Source organism: Pollachius pollachius (genome assembly GCF_949987615.1).
Source record: "Pollachius pollachius genome assembly, chromosome: 16".
NCBI classification, from domain to species: domain Eukaryota; kingdom Metazoa; phylum Chordata; class Actinopteri; order Gadiformes; family Gadidae; genus Pollachius; species Pollachius pollachius.
This window is the reverse complement of record NC_136949.1, coordinates 13,189,629-13,207,128: the sequence shown is the minus strand read 5'-3', so window position 1 is coordinate 13,207,128 and position 17,500 is coordinate 13,189,629. Positions and strand designations below refer to the sequence as shown.

The 17,500-nt window shown below is 45.8% G+C and overlaps 1 protein-coding gene across 1 annotated transcript in view; it reads right to left on the bottom strand.

Moving 5' to 3' along the window:
- stxbp5a (syntaxin binding protein 5a (tomosyn)) overlaps positions 1 to 17,500 on the bottom strand; it is a gene marked incomplete at its 5' end in the record, with an annotated part of 92,532 nt that overhangs the window by 17,404 nt on the left and 57,628 nt on the right. Inside the window, 9 exons of the mRNA XM_079753916.1 lie at positions 69 to 109; positions 1,185 to 1,252; positions 2,619 to 2,766; positions 3,494 to 3,566; positions 5,236 to 5,390; positions 5,934 to 6,012; positions 7,265 to 7,388; positions 14,561 to 14,644; positions 17,309 to 17,372. Of these exons, the coding sequence (XP_079610042.1) occupies positions 69 to 109; positions 1,185 to 1,252; positions 2,619 to 2,766; positions 3,494 to 3,566; positions 5,236 to 5,390; positions 5,934 to 6,012; positions 7,265 to 7,388; positions 14,561 to 14,644; positions 17,309 to 17,372 (836 nt within the window). The remainder of the gene's footprint in view (positions 1 to 68; positions 110 to 1,184; positions 1,253 to 2,618; positions 2,767 to 3,493; positions 3,567 to 5,235; positions 5,391 to 5,933; positions 6,013 to 7,264; positions 7,389 to 14,560; positions 14,645 to 17,308; positions 17,373 to 17,500) is intronic.

Here is a 17,500-nt window from a genome sequence, read left to right as displayed (position 1 = left end):
GATAAGGGAGGGCTGTTTTGTTTTTAATTGTGTTTAGTGAAGAATCTAAAGGATCCGGAGGAACTTACTTGCAGAGGCATCCCAGAACTTCACAGTTCCGTCGGCATGCCTGGGAGACAAAACACAGAAATGATCAATCAGTGTGACACAGTGTTGACGCAATCAGAGGGAAAAGATCTCAGCCTTGGAATATTACAAACTTCAGATGAAAGAAATATATCTGCAATCAGTTCACGAAGATGGAAAGGCCAATAAAACAGCCGTTTCTGTACTACGACTCAAGAGGCTTGAGCGAAAAAAAGTGATTCACAAGGCCCTCATTTATAAAGCAAATGCTTCCTGTCCTCACCCTTCGCAAAGAGACGCAACTAATATTGTTCTTAAGACTCCCCATGCCATGTGTTTATTTCTAACCAGCGCATGAATAGAGGAAGGAAAACAACTCCAACAATGACAACAAAAAACTAAAAACAACCACCATGACAGAATAACAACATGAACCCCCTTAAAAATGAACACGCTGCTTCTGGAATGTCTTACGACCACCCTTGTGCGGGTGATATAAAGGAACTAGTTAAAAACAGCACATTAGCAAACAAACATAGAAATTGGGACCAATTTGGTTGTTAGTTTGGTGTCACCAGAACCCATTTGCCTTCATTCTCCTTCACTCACTTTACTTCCTCTTCCCTCAATTTCTTTACTACTAAACTTTACAGCAACAGAGATGGTTCTGGTGCGTTGGGAGAAAGTTATGTTTTATTTCGCTTTTTTACAGGCAGTGGCAGCGCCTGGGAGAGAGAGAGAGAGAGAGAGAGAGAGAGAGAGACATGCACGGAATAGCGATTTGTTGTCTCAGGAAAGTGGAGGAAAGAAAACAGCAAAAAAAACGCACACACGCCAAAGCGGACCCCTGGCTGACCAGCCCATAGCTCAATGTCACCTGCTAAGTGTGCATATTCGTTTACAACCCCTACTCGCGCATTGTCCCGGACCCCTTTAGCTGTTGACAGCTCGGGGGGGGCGGAGGTTGGGGGGTGAGGAAATACATCAAAAACACCCAGCGAGACAAATCGACAGAAGTGTCCCGGCTCCTTCGTGATTTAATGAAGTGGGGAAGGGACGGAGAGGGTGTGGGGATGACGGTGGGGAATGGCGACGTTAGTGTTGGCACAGTCTTTTACCCCGTGATGATGATCTCTGGGTAGCTCTGTGTGCCCTGACCCCAGTTTCCACCACTAATAGGCCACTCCTGGAATGAAAAAGAGAAACGTGCAACACACACACGCATACGCACGTACATGTAGACACACACGCACAGGCACACACACACAAACACGTTGAGAGAAAAAGACAATATAACAGAGTGCAATAATGAGATTAGAATCGAATAGAGCTGCGAGATGAACTTGCTGTGTTATGTGTTGATGTGTCCGTACGGAGGTGTGTGTGTGTGTGTGTGTGTGTGTGTGTGTCTGTGCGTGTGTGTGTGTGTGTGTGGGTGTGTGTGTGTATGTGATGAGGTGTGTGTGTGTTTGCATGCCTACAGTATGAGTTTAATGACAGAATTTGTGATTCTGCACGACTTATGATGATCTTGGTCTTCATTAAAGTTCAGTAGGGCTTTGTCTAGCATGCATTTGTGTGTTTGTTTATGTTTATCGGTGCAGTTGTGTGTGTGTGTGTGTGTGTGTGTGTGTGTGTGTGTGTGTGTGTGTGTGTGTCTGTGTGTGTGTGTGTGTGGTGGTGGAGGGGGGTCGGTGTGCTGAGTGCGCTGACACGCGTAAAGGTCGTGGGTATGACTCAGCGGTGATCTTTATGTGAGCGTTCTCCCCCACAGCTCGGCCCAGGTCTGTGCTGTACAGCACACGGTGACATTTCCAGCAGAACGCCGGCAAAGGGAACCAGGGGAAGAACACAGGCATACATAATGGAAGGGGGGGGGGAGGTTGACAAAAGAGGGGAAGGAGATGGGCAGTGTGTGTGTGTGTTTGATGTGTGTGTGTGTGTGTACGTATGTTTGCTGTGGATGCGTTTGGTGTGGTTGTTTCTGTGTTTGCCGTGTGTGTGTTTGATTTGTGCATGTGTGTGTGTGTGTGTTTGGTGTTTGTTTAGTCTATGTGTGTTTGTGTGTTTGGCGTGTGTGTGCGCTTGGCATGTGTTTGATGTGTGTGTGTGTGTGTGTGTGTTGGGGTGTGTATGTATACGTGTGTGTGTGTGTGTGGGGGCTAACACGTGCAGCTTAAGTTATTCAATTGTGATTGGATCACAACCCCGCACCCACCTGCATTTTAAGATCAGGCTTAAACTGAGCCTTCCCCCCTGGCTAACGCATGTTTATTAAGAATGTTTATTAATAATTAAGAATGTCTATAAATTATTTAGAATGTGCTCATGTTTTTTCAAGATACAGGGTTGTGTAGGAATGGATGGTGTAAAAAAAGAGGCCAGTTTCTTGGGTTTATACGAGGGGAACTTTCTTCTTCAAAATAGCACCATTCGGTTGTATCATCAGCAGGGTACTTTATAACATCTCAGAATGCAGTGTGTGTGTGTGTGTGTGTGTGTGTGTGTGTGTGTGTGTGTTTTTGGTTGAGGCATCCCGAGAAGGAACGTACCTTTTTGCTGTAGCCCTGTCGTTTCTGCCGCGAGCCAACTGAATAAAGTGCAGGAATGAGATCCACGGGGCAGTCGGCAAAGTATTCACAGCAGGTGACGGGGGACTCGTGGATGGTCAGGGGGTAGGGGTTCTCAAAGATCGGGTAACTGGGGGGGGGGGGGGGGGGGGGGGGGGGGGTTGGAGAAGCAGAGAGGATGGGTTGAGACGGCGCATACATATGTCGATTGTCTTTAAGTGTATTCACAAGCTGTTACAGTTTACTAAGGATTGTGCTGTCAGTCATTCAGTAGACTGACACTGGAGTTCATGTCATGGAATCATACATGAAATGATGGAGCAGGCGGTGGAATGGCGTTGATGATTCTCCTCTCAACTGTTATTTAAATGAGATTCCTGCTGATGCACGGCCATTAGAATGCCCACTGTGGTAGAAGGAATATCAACTGCAGAGATTGAGGTTCAGAGCCATTTAGCTGGGAATCAAACATCTTAACCACTGAACAATTCTGCCCCTGTATTGCATCTCTTACTATTATTTACCTCAAAAAAAAATGTAATTTGGTAGCTAGTTACACAGTGATTGCAATTTTGATGGACGACATGGACCCACAGTTATAAGCTAGTTAATATGAGAGATTCATATCAGAATCATTTTTGGCTCCCCACTTCGTTTGGCTTTCAACAACAAACATGATGTTATCTTGGGCCAAAGTTCAAATGACCATTGTTTTGCAGACATAACATCCACAGAGAGGCAAATGTTACCGTCCCCCGTGTGGTCTACACCACTCTGTATTCCAGGCACCATTCTCACGTTAAATACGGCCGACAAGTTCATGCCCTCAGGTGATTAGAGACTGCGTTTAGACTCACCCATTTTGTGCAAGGTCGATCACCACTAAATCCTTTTCCAGAAGCACGACTACAGCGTAGGGGTCCTGAAAATCTGCACAGAAGAAGAGAAGAATGTGAAGAGCAATGGGAAGGTGGGAGGGGGGGAGGCGAGGGGAGGAGAGAGAGAGAGAGAGAGAGAGAGAGAGAGAGAGAGAGAGAGAGAGAGAAAACTGCTGACATCTCCAAACCTCAGAGGCATTATTCCTTGGACCTTAGGACTTGGGCACGTATAAACGTGTTATTCTGCGATCTGGAAAGTAGGTTGTGCTATGCATGCTGATCCAATAAGATGCAAGCGCCATCGGGATTGAGTTTTTAATTTAGTTTTCCCTTGATTTTGGAATATCAAGCACGTTTGCAGTTTTTGCATTCTTGCACATCCCGTTTGGCAAAATAGCCTTGTATATATTCTGTTGAACTTTTTAGTGACTTCTTAGTGAACTTTGCGACAGTATCTAAGCCTCTGAGCCTATAATATATGTAGCATCTCTAGCTTTATCAGAAGGAAAACCGATTAAACTTCATTGCCATTTGACCTGCTGCTACTTTACGTTCCCACTAGAAAAAACGAAAACCTAAAAAGATCCAAGATATCTGAAGTAGATGTGAAGTCTTTGTTTTGCTAGACCCTCAGCACTATTGATCTTAGTTATGACTGATTATATTTGGTTGTAATAAACCCTTCGATCCTGAAATATAAGAGGTAAATCATGCATTCCATGATCAATGAAAACCTGGACAATGGGATATCGTTTCCATAGCTGACGATTATCTGATAATATTAAACTCGCCTTCCTGTTCAACACCAATCCTAAAACAAACCTAACAACGACCCACAGAATTCCACACTACGGGGGTTCATCCCAGAAACCAGAGCGGATTGAACGTCAAACACACACACACACACACACACACACACACACACACACACACACACACACACACACACACACACACACACACACACACAGATTAACCAAGTCGTGGCCGTCCCTTGAGGTTGGCGATCAGACTTCTTAAATCTTGTTGGGCTATGCTACCCTCCCTGAACCTCAGCTTAGTCCCGCACACTGCAGGTGTGCGGGACTACACATGACACACACACACACGTACACACACACACACAAACACACACACAGACACACAGTATACATAAGCAGATGAAACCAGGGGCTAAAGGTTAGCGACGGTCAATGTTGTCGCATAACATACAGTACATACTAATCCTTTGCCTGGAGCACGACATTGTATCAATCTGATCGGCATTTACATATCTCCAGAGTCTCCCGTCCCACAGTACATTGGATTTTGTTCAGCTCCCCTCTTTGACATTTGAATGTGGTGGTCTATATTAAACACGGCATACGCTATATTCAATAAGAAAGGATGTTGTACACAGTGAGATAAAATGAGAAGCTTGTATTCATTTCTTTACATAATGAAGCCTGGAACAGGATATGCCCCGTGGGAAATATTCCATTTATTACAGGAGTATATTGACACATAGACAAGGCCGACAACACAAACAAACATAATTAAAAAGTTTAAAAGACAATCATAACAAACAAAAAGTGTGTGCGTGCGTGTGTGTATATTTAATTAAACATTGATCGTCATGTATTCTGGTATGTATGAAGGTATAATCCTACAGATGTTGCAAAGTACACACACACACACACACACACAAATACAGACACTCTTTCCGTGTGGCGGGGGCATACCATTGGGGTAGGGGGTCTCACAGAGAGTGAGGAAGTCGACGATGGGGTAGTCCATCTCCAGCACGGCGGTGCTCTTCCCGTGCATCACGGTGAGACAGGGCCGCCGGCCCACTGTGTCGTAGGACAGACCCCCGGACAGGATCATGAAGGGCTCCCTGCAGGGCACAATACACACACATGCACACGCATAACGACCCGCACACACACACACACATCAAACACACACACACACAGACACAAACACACACACACACACACACACACATATAAACACAGACACAAACACAAACGTTAAGACTTGATATGCTCCATATACATAAATTTGGGGTGGGAAAGCGAACAAAAAAAAGGGTATGGGAAGTCATTAAACGGGAAGATTGGTGCTTCGAGTCTCAGAAAGGGCCGGCAGAATGACTATAATCCTATATAAGAAAAAAAAACGACAAAAAACTCCTTATAGTATGCATTTTCATTCAGTGTGTGTGTGTTTATATGTGTATGTGTGTTTGTGTGCGTGTATGTGTGCATATGTGTGGGAGTGCGACTGTGGCCATGTGCATATATCAATGTGTATGTATAGACGTGTGTGTCTGTGTTTCAGCATGTTAGTTTGTTTGCGGGTGAGTGTGTGTGTGCGTGTACATGTGTGTGTGTGTGTGTATGTGTGTTTATATGTGTGTGTGTGTGGGGGGGCCTACCCAGCTCTGGTGGTCTTGTACTCCACTTTGAGGATGGGCTTACAGGGCTCTGGCTTCTTCCCGTCCTTCGGCTGTTTCCCTGGAACCCCAAAAGAAGAAATCACACACACTTTGAACTTTAGTTTGCCATGCGGTTCACACTCTCTCGAGCCTCCTCTTCCTCCTCCTCCTCCTCCTCCTCTTCCTCCACCCTCTGCACCTTTCCTCTTCTATGTTTTTTTGATTCCCGTTGTTTACTAAGGCTTCTCCTTCATAACACACTAACATCTGAAGAACAATTAAACGAGAGACCTGTAAACTTCACTTAAACCTCAGAATTTGCATAATTGCTTATTTCATAACAGTAACAGTCATTATGTATGCAGCATTATGTATGCGACAACTAATTAAAAAAAACAACCAGATAAGTGGATTTTTCCTTTTGTCAATGTACACAAAACCAGCCTGAGACAAAAGTGAAACGTGTTTCTGTTTTTTCTCTTCTCTAATTCCTTTCCTGTCTTGTGTTCTCTCTCTCTCTCTCTTAGTTTCTCTTCTTCTGACTTTCATTCTTCCTGTCCTTCATGTCCTTGCATTGTGAAACCAGGAGATTGTGTGTGTGTGTGTGTGTGTGTGTGTGTGTGTGTGTGTGTGTGTGTGTGTGTGTGTGTGTGTGTGTGTGTGTGTGTGTGTGTGTGTGCGTGCGTGCGTGCGTGTGTGTGTGGATTAACATGTATCTTCAAATGGGCAGACCTTGCTGCAGGTTTGGAACCGAAGTGTATTCTGTGTGTATGGACCTCCTCACTAGAAAAAGAACGGAGGTCTTTCATCTGTGTTTTGGGGGTTTGTTTTGGCCTGCTTTCAGCCCGCCCAGAAAATGGACGCCCAAGTGTCTTGACGTAGGGATTTCACGCAGGAGCCCGGCCAAGTGTTGCGCCAACCGTTTGCCCAATGTTTACCAAACTGTCCGGTCTGCCATGATTCCACCTTCTGGTGTGCGAGTGCATGTGTGTGTGTGGGCTCTGATGTGTGTCAAAGTGTGAGTGCGTGTGGGTGTGTCAGTGTGTGTGTGTGTGTGTTTTGGAGTCTCTGTGTGTTTGTGTGTGTGTATGTGTGTGTGTGGGCGTATGCACGCCTGTGTTTATCTGTCTGTGCGTGTCAATTTGTGCATCAGTGTGTGTGAACATCAGAGTGTGTTTGTGTGTGTCAATGTCTGTATGTATGTATGTTTGTATATATGCATGTATGCATGTGTGTGAGTGTGTGTGTATGTTTAAGTGTGTTTGTATTTATGTGTTTGTGTGTGTGTGTGTGTGTGTGTGTGTGTGTGTGTCAGCGTGCGTGCGTGTTACCGTGCGGTGTGATGGTCTGGATGGGCTTCCCCTGACCCCGGACGTTCCATATGGTCAGAGTTCCGTCTGAGTGGCTGCAGATGAACTGCTTGCCCTCGTGGTGCCAGGCAACCGAGTGGATCGCCTAGGAGACCGGGAGGGGAAGAGCAGTGAGTGAGAGAGCATGTGCAGCCACCGCCGCCATGCCACCAGATGCACTTGTGGGGCACACAAGCGTGTCCAAGTCAACGTAAAAAGGAAAATGTAAATAAAGGTTCATATGCTTTTTAGGAAGTTTCTTTTTTTTTTTTTTGCCGGTAAACTCGGGCATGCTGCTGTGAGCAGATGGCAGTTATGAGACAAATGACTGAATATATGGCTGTTTAGCATAATAGCATTCGCTGTATTTGCATGTAGGAATGACTGCATGTGTGAGCTGGCATAGATTACATTTAATCTGTTTCTGAAGGGATTCATCCGGATTAGGACTGGGAGGGGGTCGAGGAGCCACTGGGAATTACAGTCAGTGTAGTCTCACAAATCAGTTTAGATTACAAATCTAGAGTCTGATGGCCGACAAGCTAAAGCTGGGTAAACAGGCCGCCTCTGTTTCTTCGGCTTCATGTTTGTTTTGACCAAACATGTACCTGAAAGCAGGGCTCTGTAAGCGCTTAATTGGCTATTAACGGCAAACAGGAATCGGCCAGGACTAGTAAACAGTAACAAAGTGTCAGGAGAGGTTACAGATCAACACTGTGTAGACTGGCCACTTTAAAAATGCACTTATTAGAATCCTCTTCTGAAGCTTAGAATAAGGGCTAACCCTTACCCAAATCCTCAGCCTATCGCTGTAACCGGCCCAAGGCTCTGTGCCATCTCCCCACAGGAGTTATGCTAGAACATAATGGGACGGCTGCAAAATCATCATTTTAGTTGAAATAAACACAGTTTCCAACTGTCTGATGTAAAACGACCAGGTACAACCACCAATGAGGTTTAGGACCAAGCATCAATCTTTCAATGTTATTTACGAAAGGAAAGTAAGACACAAAAAAACGTTTTTATTTGTCTGCCTGTTTGTTAGTTAGGTAGTTAATGTGATGTAAAAGCCTTATTGATTAAATCTTGCCCATACCCTCCTCTCCTCATCCTCCTCTCTTCTCCCTTGCCCTTCAATCATTACTCTTAACAGCCTTGCTCAGACCTAGCCGTTAGTGAAAGAGCCACTAATAATCAATGAGAATAAAGATATATAATCAGGCATAATTTCTGCACTGAAAGGTGCACAGACTTATTGATGCCTTTTTCCTAGCCGGTAATTAAACAATACTTGGTTTTCGCGTCGTCCATGACTTTCTCAATTCCTCCATCATTCCCTGACTCACATACTCAAGCACAGGCGTTCACGACCCCGCTCACCCCCCCACCCCCGCTCACCACAATATCGGCCCTCCTGAGACACGTTAGTGGACGTAAACATCAAGTGGATGGTTTCGCCGTACCATTCTTCTTCTTGTAAAACTCACAAGACGCTTTAATTGATTGAACCGACTGTAGCCTAGCCACTAGCCAGTACATTTCTTATGATGTTAGGACACAAGTCTTAACCACACACACACACACACACACACACACACACACACACACACACACACACACACACACACACACACACACACACACACACACACACACACACACACACACACACACACACACACTAACATTGAAGGGCGTGGACTTATGCTCTAATTTCATTCATCCTATGTGGACCAGTGTAGGACTATTGAATAAAGGCAAACCTGAACCAGTGCCTGATTTGAATAACAAGACACAGCCATAGGCATGGAGCAACTCATTCACTCAGTGTGACAGTTTATTGGGGAACAATGTCGCAGTTGCTAATTGGAAATTGAGCAGGGTAATTGAAACACATGGCTCTCGTCATATCAAACAATACAAATTAATACAGAAAAAGGCCTAATTTTATGATTTATTATCATATCCCAGTCTGGCCATTTTATCTGAGCGCCGATGATTGGATTTATATGTACACTTTCTTTGCTGGGGATTTCAGTGGATCACAGCCAGACACACATACACACAGACACACAGAAAACCAAGTCCCTATTAGTGTACTTTCTCCTAGCAGTATGTCACATTGCGGTACAGTGACTGCAAAGATTTGCAAGAAAAACATTAAACAGTCGTTCACAATGACTCTCCATCCTCACTTGGAGAGTCCACAAACACGCACACACACTAGAACACTAACATGCACACTAACATGCACACACACACACACACACACACACACACACACACACACACACACACACACACACACACACACACACACTAACACACACTCACACACTCAAACACTAACCAACACACACAAACACACACACACAAACACTAACACGCACACACAGACACACCGAAGGTTTGCAGGGAATGTCAGCAGTGATTTCCATTTTTTTCTTTTCAGGAACACAGCACAATTCTAGCTAGGGCTGAATTTCTGTGTCAGTGACAGTTGTTAGAGTTGGTTATGAAAGAAAACCAACTCCAAGGCTATAACTGCCTATGTGGTGTTTCAGGATATTTTCCCTAATTGTTAAAAAGAAGAAGAAACATGAAACAGTGACACAAGTTAAGGATGATACAAAAAAGCAGAGCGAGAAGAAGCAGCTAGGGAGCTTCTGATTGGACAGAAAGGAGACACCCATGAATCTTAGAGAATCACATCATCGGTTGATTGATGGGAATGATCTCCAATCAGAGGAAGAGTCCCAGGTCACCTGGCCTACACTTTAATGTGATAAATAATGCGATGTTGCCCACGTGTGTGCGCGCAGGTGTGTGTGTGTGTTTGGGTGGGTTTGTGTGAGAGAGAGAAAGAGAGAGAGAGAGAGAGAAGGAGAAGGGGAGGAGTGTGATTAATTCACACTTCTGTAGAATGCAGTCAAAAAAATTGAAAAAAGAAGAAAGATTGAGGGAAAAACTACAAAGAATTGCCTTGAGCAAAAAAGGTTGCCGCACAAAATAAAGAATTTGGGGGGGTTAGGATATTACGATTGTTCTCTAATATATTAGGCTACAAGGTACGCTGCAAGGTTAGAATGAACCCTGGCTCAGAGAACTCAGTGGCAATACCGCTTCTCTATCAGACTCAAAACTTGAATTGAACGAGCGAGAAAGAGTGCCATAGAGACATGAGAGCACAGAAGAGAGAATAGCATTGAGGAAAGGCAAATAAAAAGATGCTGAGCAATTTCAATTCCGTACAAGAAACAGGAAGCAAGGTTAAAAGTTTGCATGAGAAGAAAGAAACAACTTGGGGCCAAATGAAATCGGACACTGGGAAGTTGAACGGGTTGACAAGGATGACAAACTAAACGAGCAAGAGACAGAAGTGTCAAAGTCAAAGGAGTTAGACAGCGAGAGAGAGAGGGAAAGGGAGGGAAAGACCTGATGAACAATGAGTAATGGGCATGAGATAACACTTGAACACCCTAAAAAAAAAATCACACCCTGGCTGTGATTCAACCGGCAGGACAAAAGGCTGTGAGCCAGGCTGAGTGACTTGACGTGCTTGGAAGACAATCCTATACTGCTGATCCCAGGAGAGGAGCACAGAGGGACACATCCGATACACAGAAGAGAGACACTTTTACAGCAACACACTGCTTTGTGTTTCACCCTTGAAGTCTGGCTTCGTCATCATATAGTGATGGAAGCTTCTCCGGAAATGGCAAATGGCCTAACGCGTGGTTGACATTTGGATAGGTGCAGGAAGCCAACAGTACACTTGTCTGACGACTCTTGGACTCCTGATGCGCTACCACTCAGTCCACCCCGATCGATTGCCCTCAGGCGAGGGGGTCTGCTCATAAATAACGTTGTGGCAAGGTTGGGCAGAGGGTTGGCAAACGGTTTGCTTAACGGAAAGCGGTCCGTTTATCTGAAGCAATAAAACAAAACCAGAACCCACAAGGCCGTTACAACACTGACATAATAATCTGGAATAATCTGGAAGAAAACAATTCATATTACTTTGTCCGGGACACAGCCTCATAATAAACGAACAATCAACCCACACCAAACCCTCTCTATATGACCTGACACCTGACACTGCCACATCCACCAAATGTACCAACTTAACAGGCCACATGCATTTAAGTTAGACGTCCAACACAGGTCATGCCTTCTTGCCATAAAGGAAACAGTCCTGCTTACATTATATCTGTTACGCGCTCTGCCTTTAAGCTCTCTTTAACCTGAAAAAAGCATGCGCAAGAAAAGAATGCTTTTCAAAGAGATATCATTAAACTGACCACAGAAAGAGAGCAGAAACACAAAATATTGTGATGACACTTTGAACGGACCATTACTTGGACATAGCCGAGCGCACCGGACATGATATCAACTTATCTGTGGGAACGTTGGGAACTGAGAACACCCACGGACAGACATGCTGTTCACTCAGAAGCCAGTTTCCATGATTGCAGTTTCACAGCTTTCTGCGGTGTAAAATGGCCCCTTTAAACGTTTCAGGCAACAATTTGGAGAAATTCTAGCGAGCTCGCGGGTAAGTCGAGTGAGAGGAATGCATGCAGGACCAATATACCGTACCTATGGTGTTTAAACATTTATTCAGCCAATATTTATTTCCTGGACGTTGTAGTCTGGAAAACATTTTTTCTATTTTGTTTTATCTGGGTGCCTCTGGCCAATGACGGCAGTAGGAAATATCAATACAACACCAAAGACCCCCTCCTGCAAGTTATAACTGCAGTTCAATAGTGACACATTAAAACTTTCCTTTTCTCTCTTTGTTGGCTCTGGGGCTCAGCATAAGGGTTGAGTTGTTATTTGCATTGTGAAGCCTGAGTAGCTATTGGATTTTGCTTTAAATAACCTCAATAACAATGGATGACTCCCAACTCTAGGGTTCAACTGTGGCTGGAATGATTCTCTGGACTCTCTTCCTCACCTCTCGGGAGGTATCACTGGAGTAGGGGAGGTACCACTGGAGTAGGGGAGGTACCACTGGAGTAGAGGAGGTACCACTGGAATAGAGGAGGTACCACTGGTGTATGGGAGGTACCACTGGATTAGGGGAGGCACCACTGGTGTAGGAGTGGTACCACTGGAGTAGGGGAGGTACCACTGGAGTAGGGGAGGTACCACTGGAGTAGAGGAGGTACCACTGGAATAGAGGAGGTACCACTGGTGTATGGGAGGTACCACTGGATTAGGGGAGGCACCACTGGTGTAGGAGTGGTACCACTGGAGTAGGGGAGGTACCACTGGAGTAGGGGTGGCACCACTGGAGTAGGAGAGGTACCACTGGAGTAGGGGAGGTACCACTGGAGTAGGGGTGGCACCACTGGAGTATGTAAGGTACCACTGGAGTAGGGGAGGTACCACTGTAGTAGGTGAGGTACCACTGGAGTATGGGAGGTACCACTGGAGTAGGGGAGGTACCACTCGAGTAGGGGAGGTACCACTGGAGTATGTAAGGTACCACTGGAGTAAAAGGGAGGTACCCCTGGAGTATGGGAGGTACCACTGGAGTAGGGGAGGTACCACTGGAGTAGGAGAGGTACCACTGGAGTAAAGGAGGTACCACTGAAGTATGTAAGGTACCACTGGAGTAGGGGAGGTACCACTGGAGTAGGTAAGGTACCACTGGAGTAGGGGAGGTACCACTGGAGTAGGAGAGGTACCACTGGAGTAAAGGAGGTACCACTGAAGTATGTAAGGTACCACTGGAGTAGAGGAGGTACCACTGGAGTAGGGGAGGTACCACTGGAGTAGGGGAGGTACCACTGGAGTAGGGGAGGTACCACTGGAGTAGGGGAGGTACCACTGGTGTATGTAAGGTACCACTGGAGTAGGAGAGGTACCACTGGAGTAGGGGAGGTACCACTGGAGTAGGGGAGGTACCACTGGAGTAGGAGAGGTACCACTGGTGTATGGGAGGTACCACTGGTGTATGGGAGGTACCACTGGTGTATGGGAGGTACCACTGGAGTAGGGGTGGTACCACTGGAGTAGGGGAGGTACCACTGGAGTAGGAGAGGTACCACTGGTGTATGGGAGGTACCACTGGTGTATGGGAGGTACCACTGGAGTAGGAGAGGTACCACTGGTGTATGGGAGGTACCACTGGAGTAGGGGTGGTACCACTGGAGTAGGGGAGGTACCACTGGAGTAGGGGAGAGGGGGAAGGGAGGGGCTCTCCCTCGGGATATTACTGGTGTCCTAGGAGGCCATCAACACTTGGGATTTGAATTGAAGAGAGGATAGCTTATCTCGGAGGGGTCAAGAAAGCAGTAGGGGGCAAGAAAGCATAGAGAGAGAGAGAGACAGAGAGAGAGAGGGGACTGACATCCAAAGGATTCAGATAATCTTGTCTCTTTCGTATGTTTGTGAGTGATTGTGAACCGGAGTATCACGTTTGAGCATGTGTGTGTGTGTGTATGAGCGTGCATGTGTGTCTGTCTTAATTTGCGTGTGCGTGCGTGTGTCGGGGAATTGACATATGTGTGTGTCCGTGTGTGCGTGACTGTGCGTGTGACCTTGTGCGTGTCTGTGTGTCCATGCCCGCACCGTGAGCACTAATCTGAGCGTAATCCCGGGAGGCTTTTCACACGGTGCCCGCTGAATTACACGTCCGCCGTCATGTAAACACCACGCGTGTGGGCAGTCTATGTCTGAACAGCCTCATAAAAGACCTCCTCTCTATTCCATGGAGTGTCCCTTGCCCCCCTCTCCACCCCCCAGGGCTCCCATTGTATTTTTTCTCCGTCTTCATATAACTGTCTGCTTTTATTTTTAGTCAAGCGGCCTCAGTGAGAGTTAATAATGCCACATGACTCATGAGTCTGTGAGGAAAACAGAATAACCTTTGAGAAAATGAAGTTAACCTTTTTTCAGGTGATAAAGTGCCAAGCTCAATACGCGGGGGCGGGAGTTAACAGTTTTGGGGCAGCTGGGGGGCGGGGGGGGACGACATGTGGTAGGAATTGGTGGTGGTGTTGGTTGCGTTGGAAGTGGCAGGCAAATGTCCTGGCCACTCTCCGTATCAGTGATTGTCAATTGAAGTTTGCCATGTTGTTTTGTGTTTCCTCATCGCTGAAACAATAAGACCTACGTCACAATTCACACTCATCAGCGCATGCACGCACACACCGCAAACACACACACACACACACAGGTGTGATGGGAGCATTTGAAGTATTTTCTACTTCAGATCAGTGGATGGGGGGAAAGAGGGGTAAGGGGAGAGGAGCAGAGCTTGCCTACCTCGTCATAGGTGTAGCGGTAGTCAGCCTTCTTTGATTTCAGATCCCACATGACCAAGATCCCAGACTCATATCCAATTACGAGCTGCGGAGAGAGAGAGAGAGAGAGAGAGTGAGAGATAGAGAGAGATTGGGAGAAAGAGGGAGAGAGAGCGAGAGAGCGCAGGAGGGGGGTAGAGATAGCGATAGAGAGATGAGACAATGACAGGCTGTTTGACAGATACTGTAGGTAGCAAAAGATGACATAGGCTGGATATAACGTACACACCCTGCAGCTGGAACAGGGAGGTGGGGGAGAAGGGGTGGTGACGGGTGTGAGCAAGGAGGGGGAGTGAATGGTGCAGAGTCCCACAGAGCGGAGAATTAAAATAAAAGATGATGGGGGACAGGTGGGTGTGTTTGGGGGGGGGGGGGGGGGGGGGATTGTATTCTGGGTGCTGTGAGGGTTTACCATAAAGCCTGAAATATTATTTAAACGATTATTCATTGTATCAGTTACATTTAGACCAAACAACGGCACAGAACAGCATGGTGGGATAGGCTGCTGGCACGTCAGTCAAGGGGAAATGGCACTCATGCATATCAATTACCCATAATAATACTAACCATTATACTAATATTACAATTGATAATAGTAATAATAATAATGTGATTATTACCGTTTCATTCTCCTGCTGAATATGTGCCCTGTCAGTCAAATGACTTATACAGGTTTTCCCTTCATGGCTTGTAGGTTGAGGAATTGGGTACTCAGAATGTATGTTAGTGGAAATTAGGGGAGCACTATTTTGACCACTAATTGTAAGCGTAACTGTAAATTAATATTGCGCTATCGATATTCATATGTCCAATGCATGTGTCCAAAGTTACGGAAAAACATCAAAATAGATTCATAATAGCATGTTAAAAAGTGTTCAACACAATGGTGTACTGAACGTTCTGCGGGTGAACTGAGTGCAGGGGTTCATAGATATTTTCCGGGCGAGTTTGATCCGAGTAGGGTAGGGGTTTTAATTTAAATGTTTCTAAACGCAGACGAAAAACATCTAAGTGTTTTACCTACTCAAAGGTAAAGGCTGGTAATTAGGCAATAGACTACAGCCACAATGTCTTTATTTTCTTTTCCCGGCGATCAGTCATCCAGATGAGTGCGTGTGATTTTACTCTGCATGCTCTTACATACTGCTAGTGCTGTTGTGGTATTGAATGGAAGCGTTGCACAATGTAAAAACCTCCTCTTATGTTAATGCTTCTTTTTTTAATGCTAGCAAAGCCGTTTGCCTTAATTGGAACTTAAGTGGGTCGTGTTTCCAATGGTGAGCGCTCACGCCGTCGTCGCCGTACAGCTGCGCTATAACTTCCAGCACTGCTGCAAACCCTTGCACGCATCGCAGCGGTATCCATTGCGTCCCACTATATTCAGCCCAGAACACGACGCGCTGAGAGCAAGTCTTCCAATGTGTGTTGTCTATGATGTGTGCTTCCCGCTTTACATTGAAGCTCTGCTGTACCCGAGTCAGACTCGGACCAAGAGTGTATCATAAGCCACTGACTTCCTCCAAACGGTACTTACGTGATGTGTGCATTGCCTTTTGAAGCGTTATTCAAATAAAAGATGAGTTTTCACCTAATCAACCGTTTCAGAAATAAAATGGGAAAGGTCACCTAAATCTCTAAAATTAACAGCCCTATTCTCAAATATAAGATGGTGGCACAGTGCCATTATGATATTCTTTCTCTCTCTCTCTGTGTTTGTAAAGTTCGAGAGGCGGCTCAATGCAGAGCCGATGACTGGGGCTTGGCCTGGTCCAGCTCCACCTCTAGGTCCAGCCACACCAGCCAATGAAACTTGATCATTATACAGAAGTTTCAAATTCAAGGAAGGCTCTGAATCAAAAACAGCCAAGACACACAGCCAGTGGACTCTGTAGTGCACCCCTAGACTGAACACAGACATTCTAAGGAGGTGGCCAGGTCGATGTATGTGCTCGTGTGAATACGTGTGGTTGCAGGTTGTGGGAGGAGCCAGGGACTCGTTAAGAGATGGGAAACACCTTGGTCTTGATCTGATCTTTCAATTAAATTCACATTTAAATCTCATCTCTCATTTTCCTATTCGCTGTTTCCTATTCGCCGGGTTGCAGCGATATGCTAAATAAACTGCTTTCAATTCTGACATGAAATGATCCCCCCCAAAAGAACTGGAGAAGGGCGATGAGTTATTCCACTGATGTAGCACATTTTCTTTTCTCCAAGGATAAAGTGGTGTGCTGAAAAAGCATAATAGAATAATGTGGTGCGGGGGGGGGCTATAATAGTGATAACACCACTTGGCAGGGACTTCTGGACACCAGGGCAGCGATATGAAGTGTGAAATCATCTGGGGTTATGGGTAATTAAATTTACATGAGGCCAAGATGACACGTGTCAATCATAACACGTTCTAATGTGTTCAACAAGGAGCTAGTGTCGGTAACACTAACCGCATTTAAGTCCATGCCTGTTTGTGTGTGTGTGTGTGTGTGTGTGTGTGTGTGTGTGTGTGTGTGTGTGTGTGTGTGTGTGTGTGTGTGTGTGTGTACGAGATAAAGAGAGCGGGAACAAAGAGGAGACAAAAATAGATACAGGGTAGAGATCAAGCAAATATGAAAGAAAGGAGCAGGGTTGAAAGAGAAGGGAGAATGAGGGAGGGAGGGAGGGAGAGAGGGAGGGAGGGAGATTGTTTCTGTTTGTATGTTTAGGTTTGTACCTTTCCCTCGTCCATTGGGTTGTCGCTGATGTGCACCACTGGTCCCGGGTGGGCCTTGGACGATCTGGAGAGAGAGAGAGAGAGAGAGAGAGCGAGAAAGAGAGAGAGAGAGACAGAGAGAGAGAGAGAGAGAGAGAGAGAGAGAGAGAGAGAGCGAGAAAGAGAGAGAGAGAGAGAGAGAGAGAGAGAGAG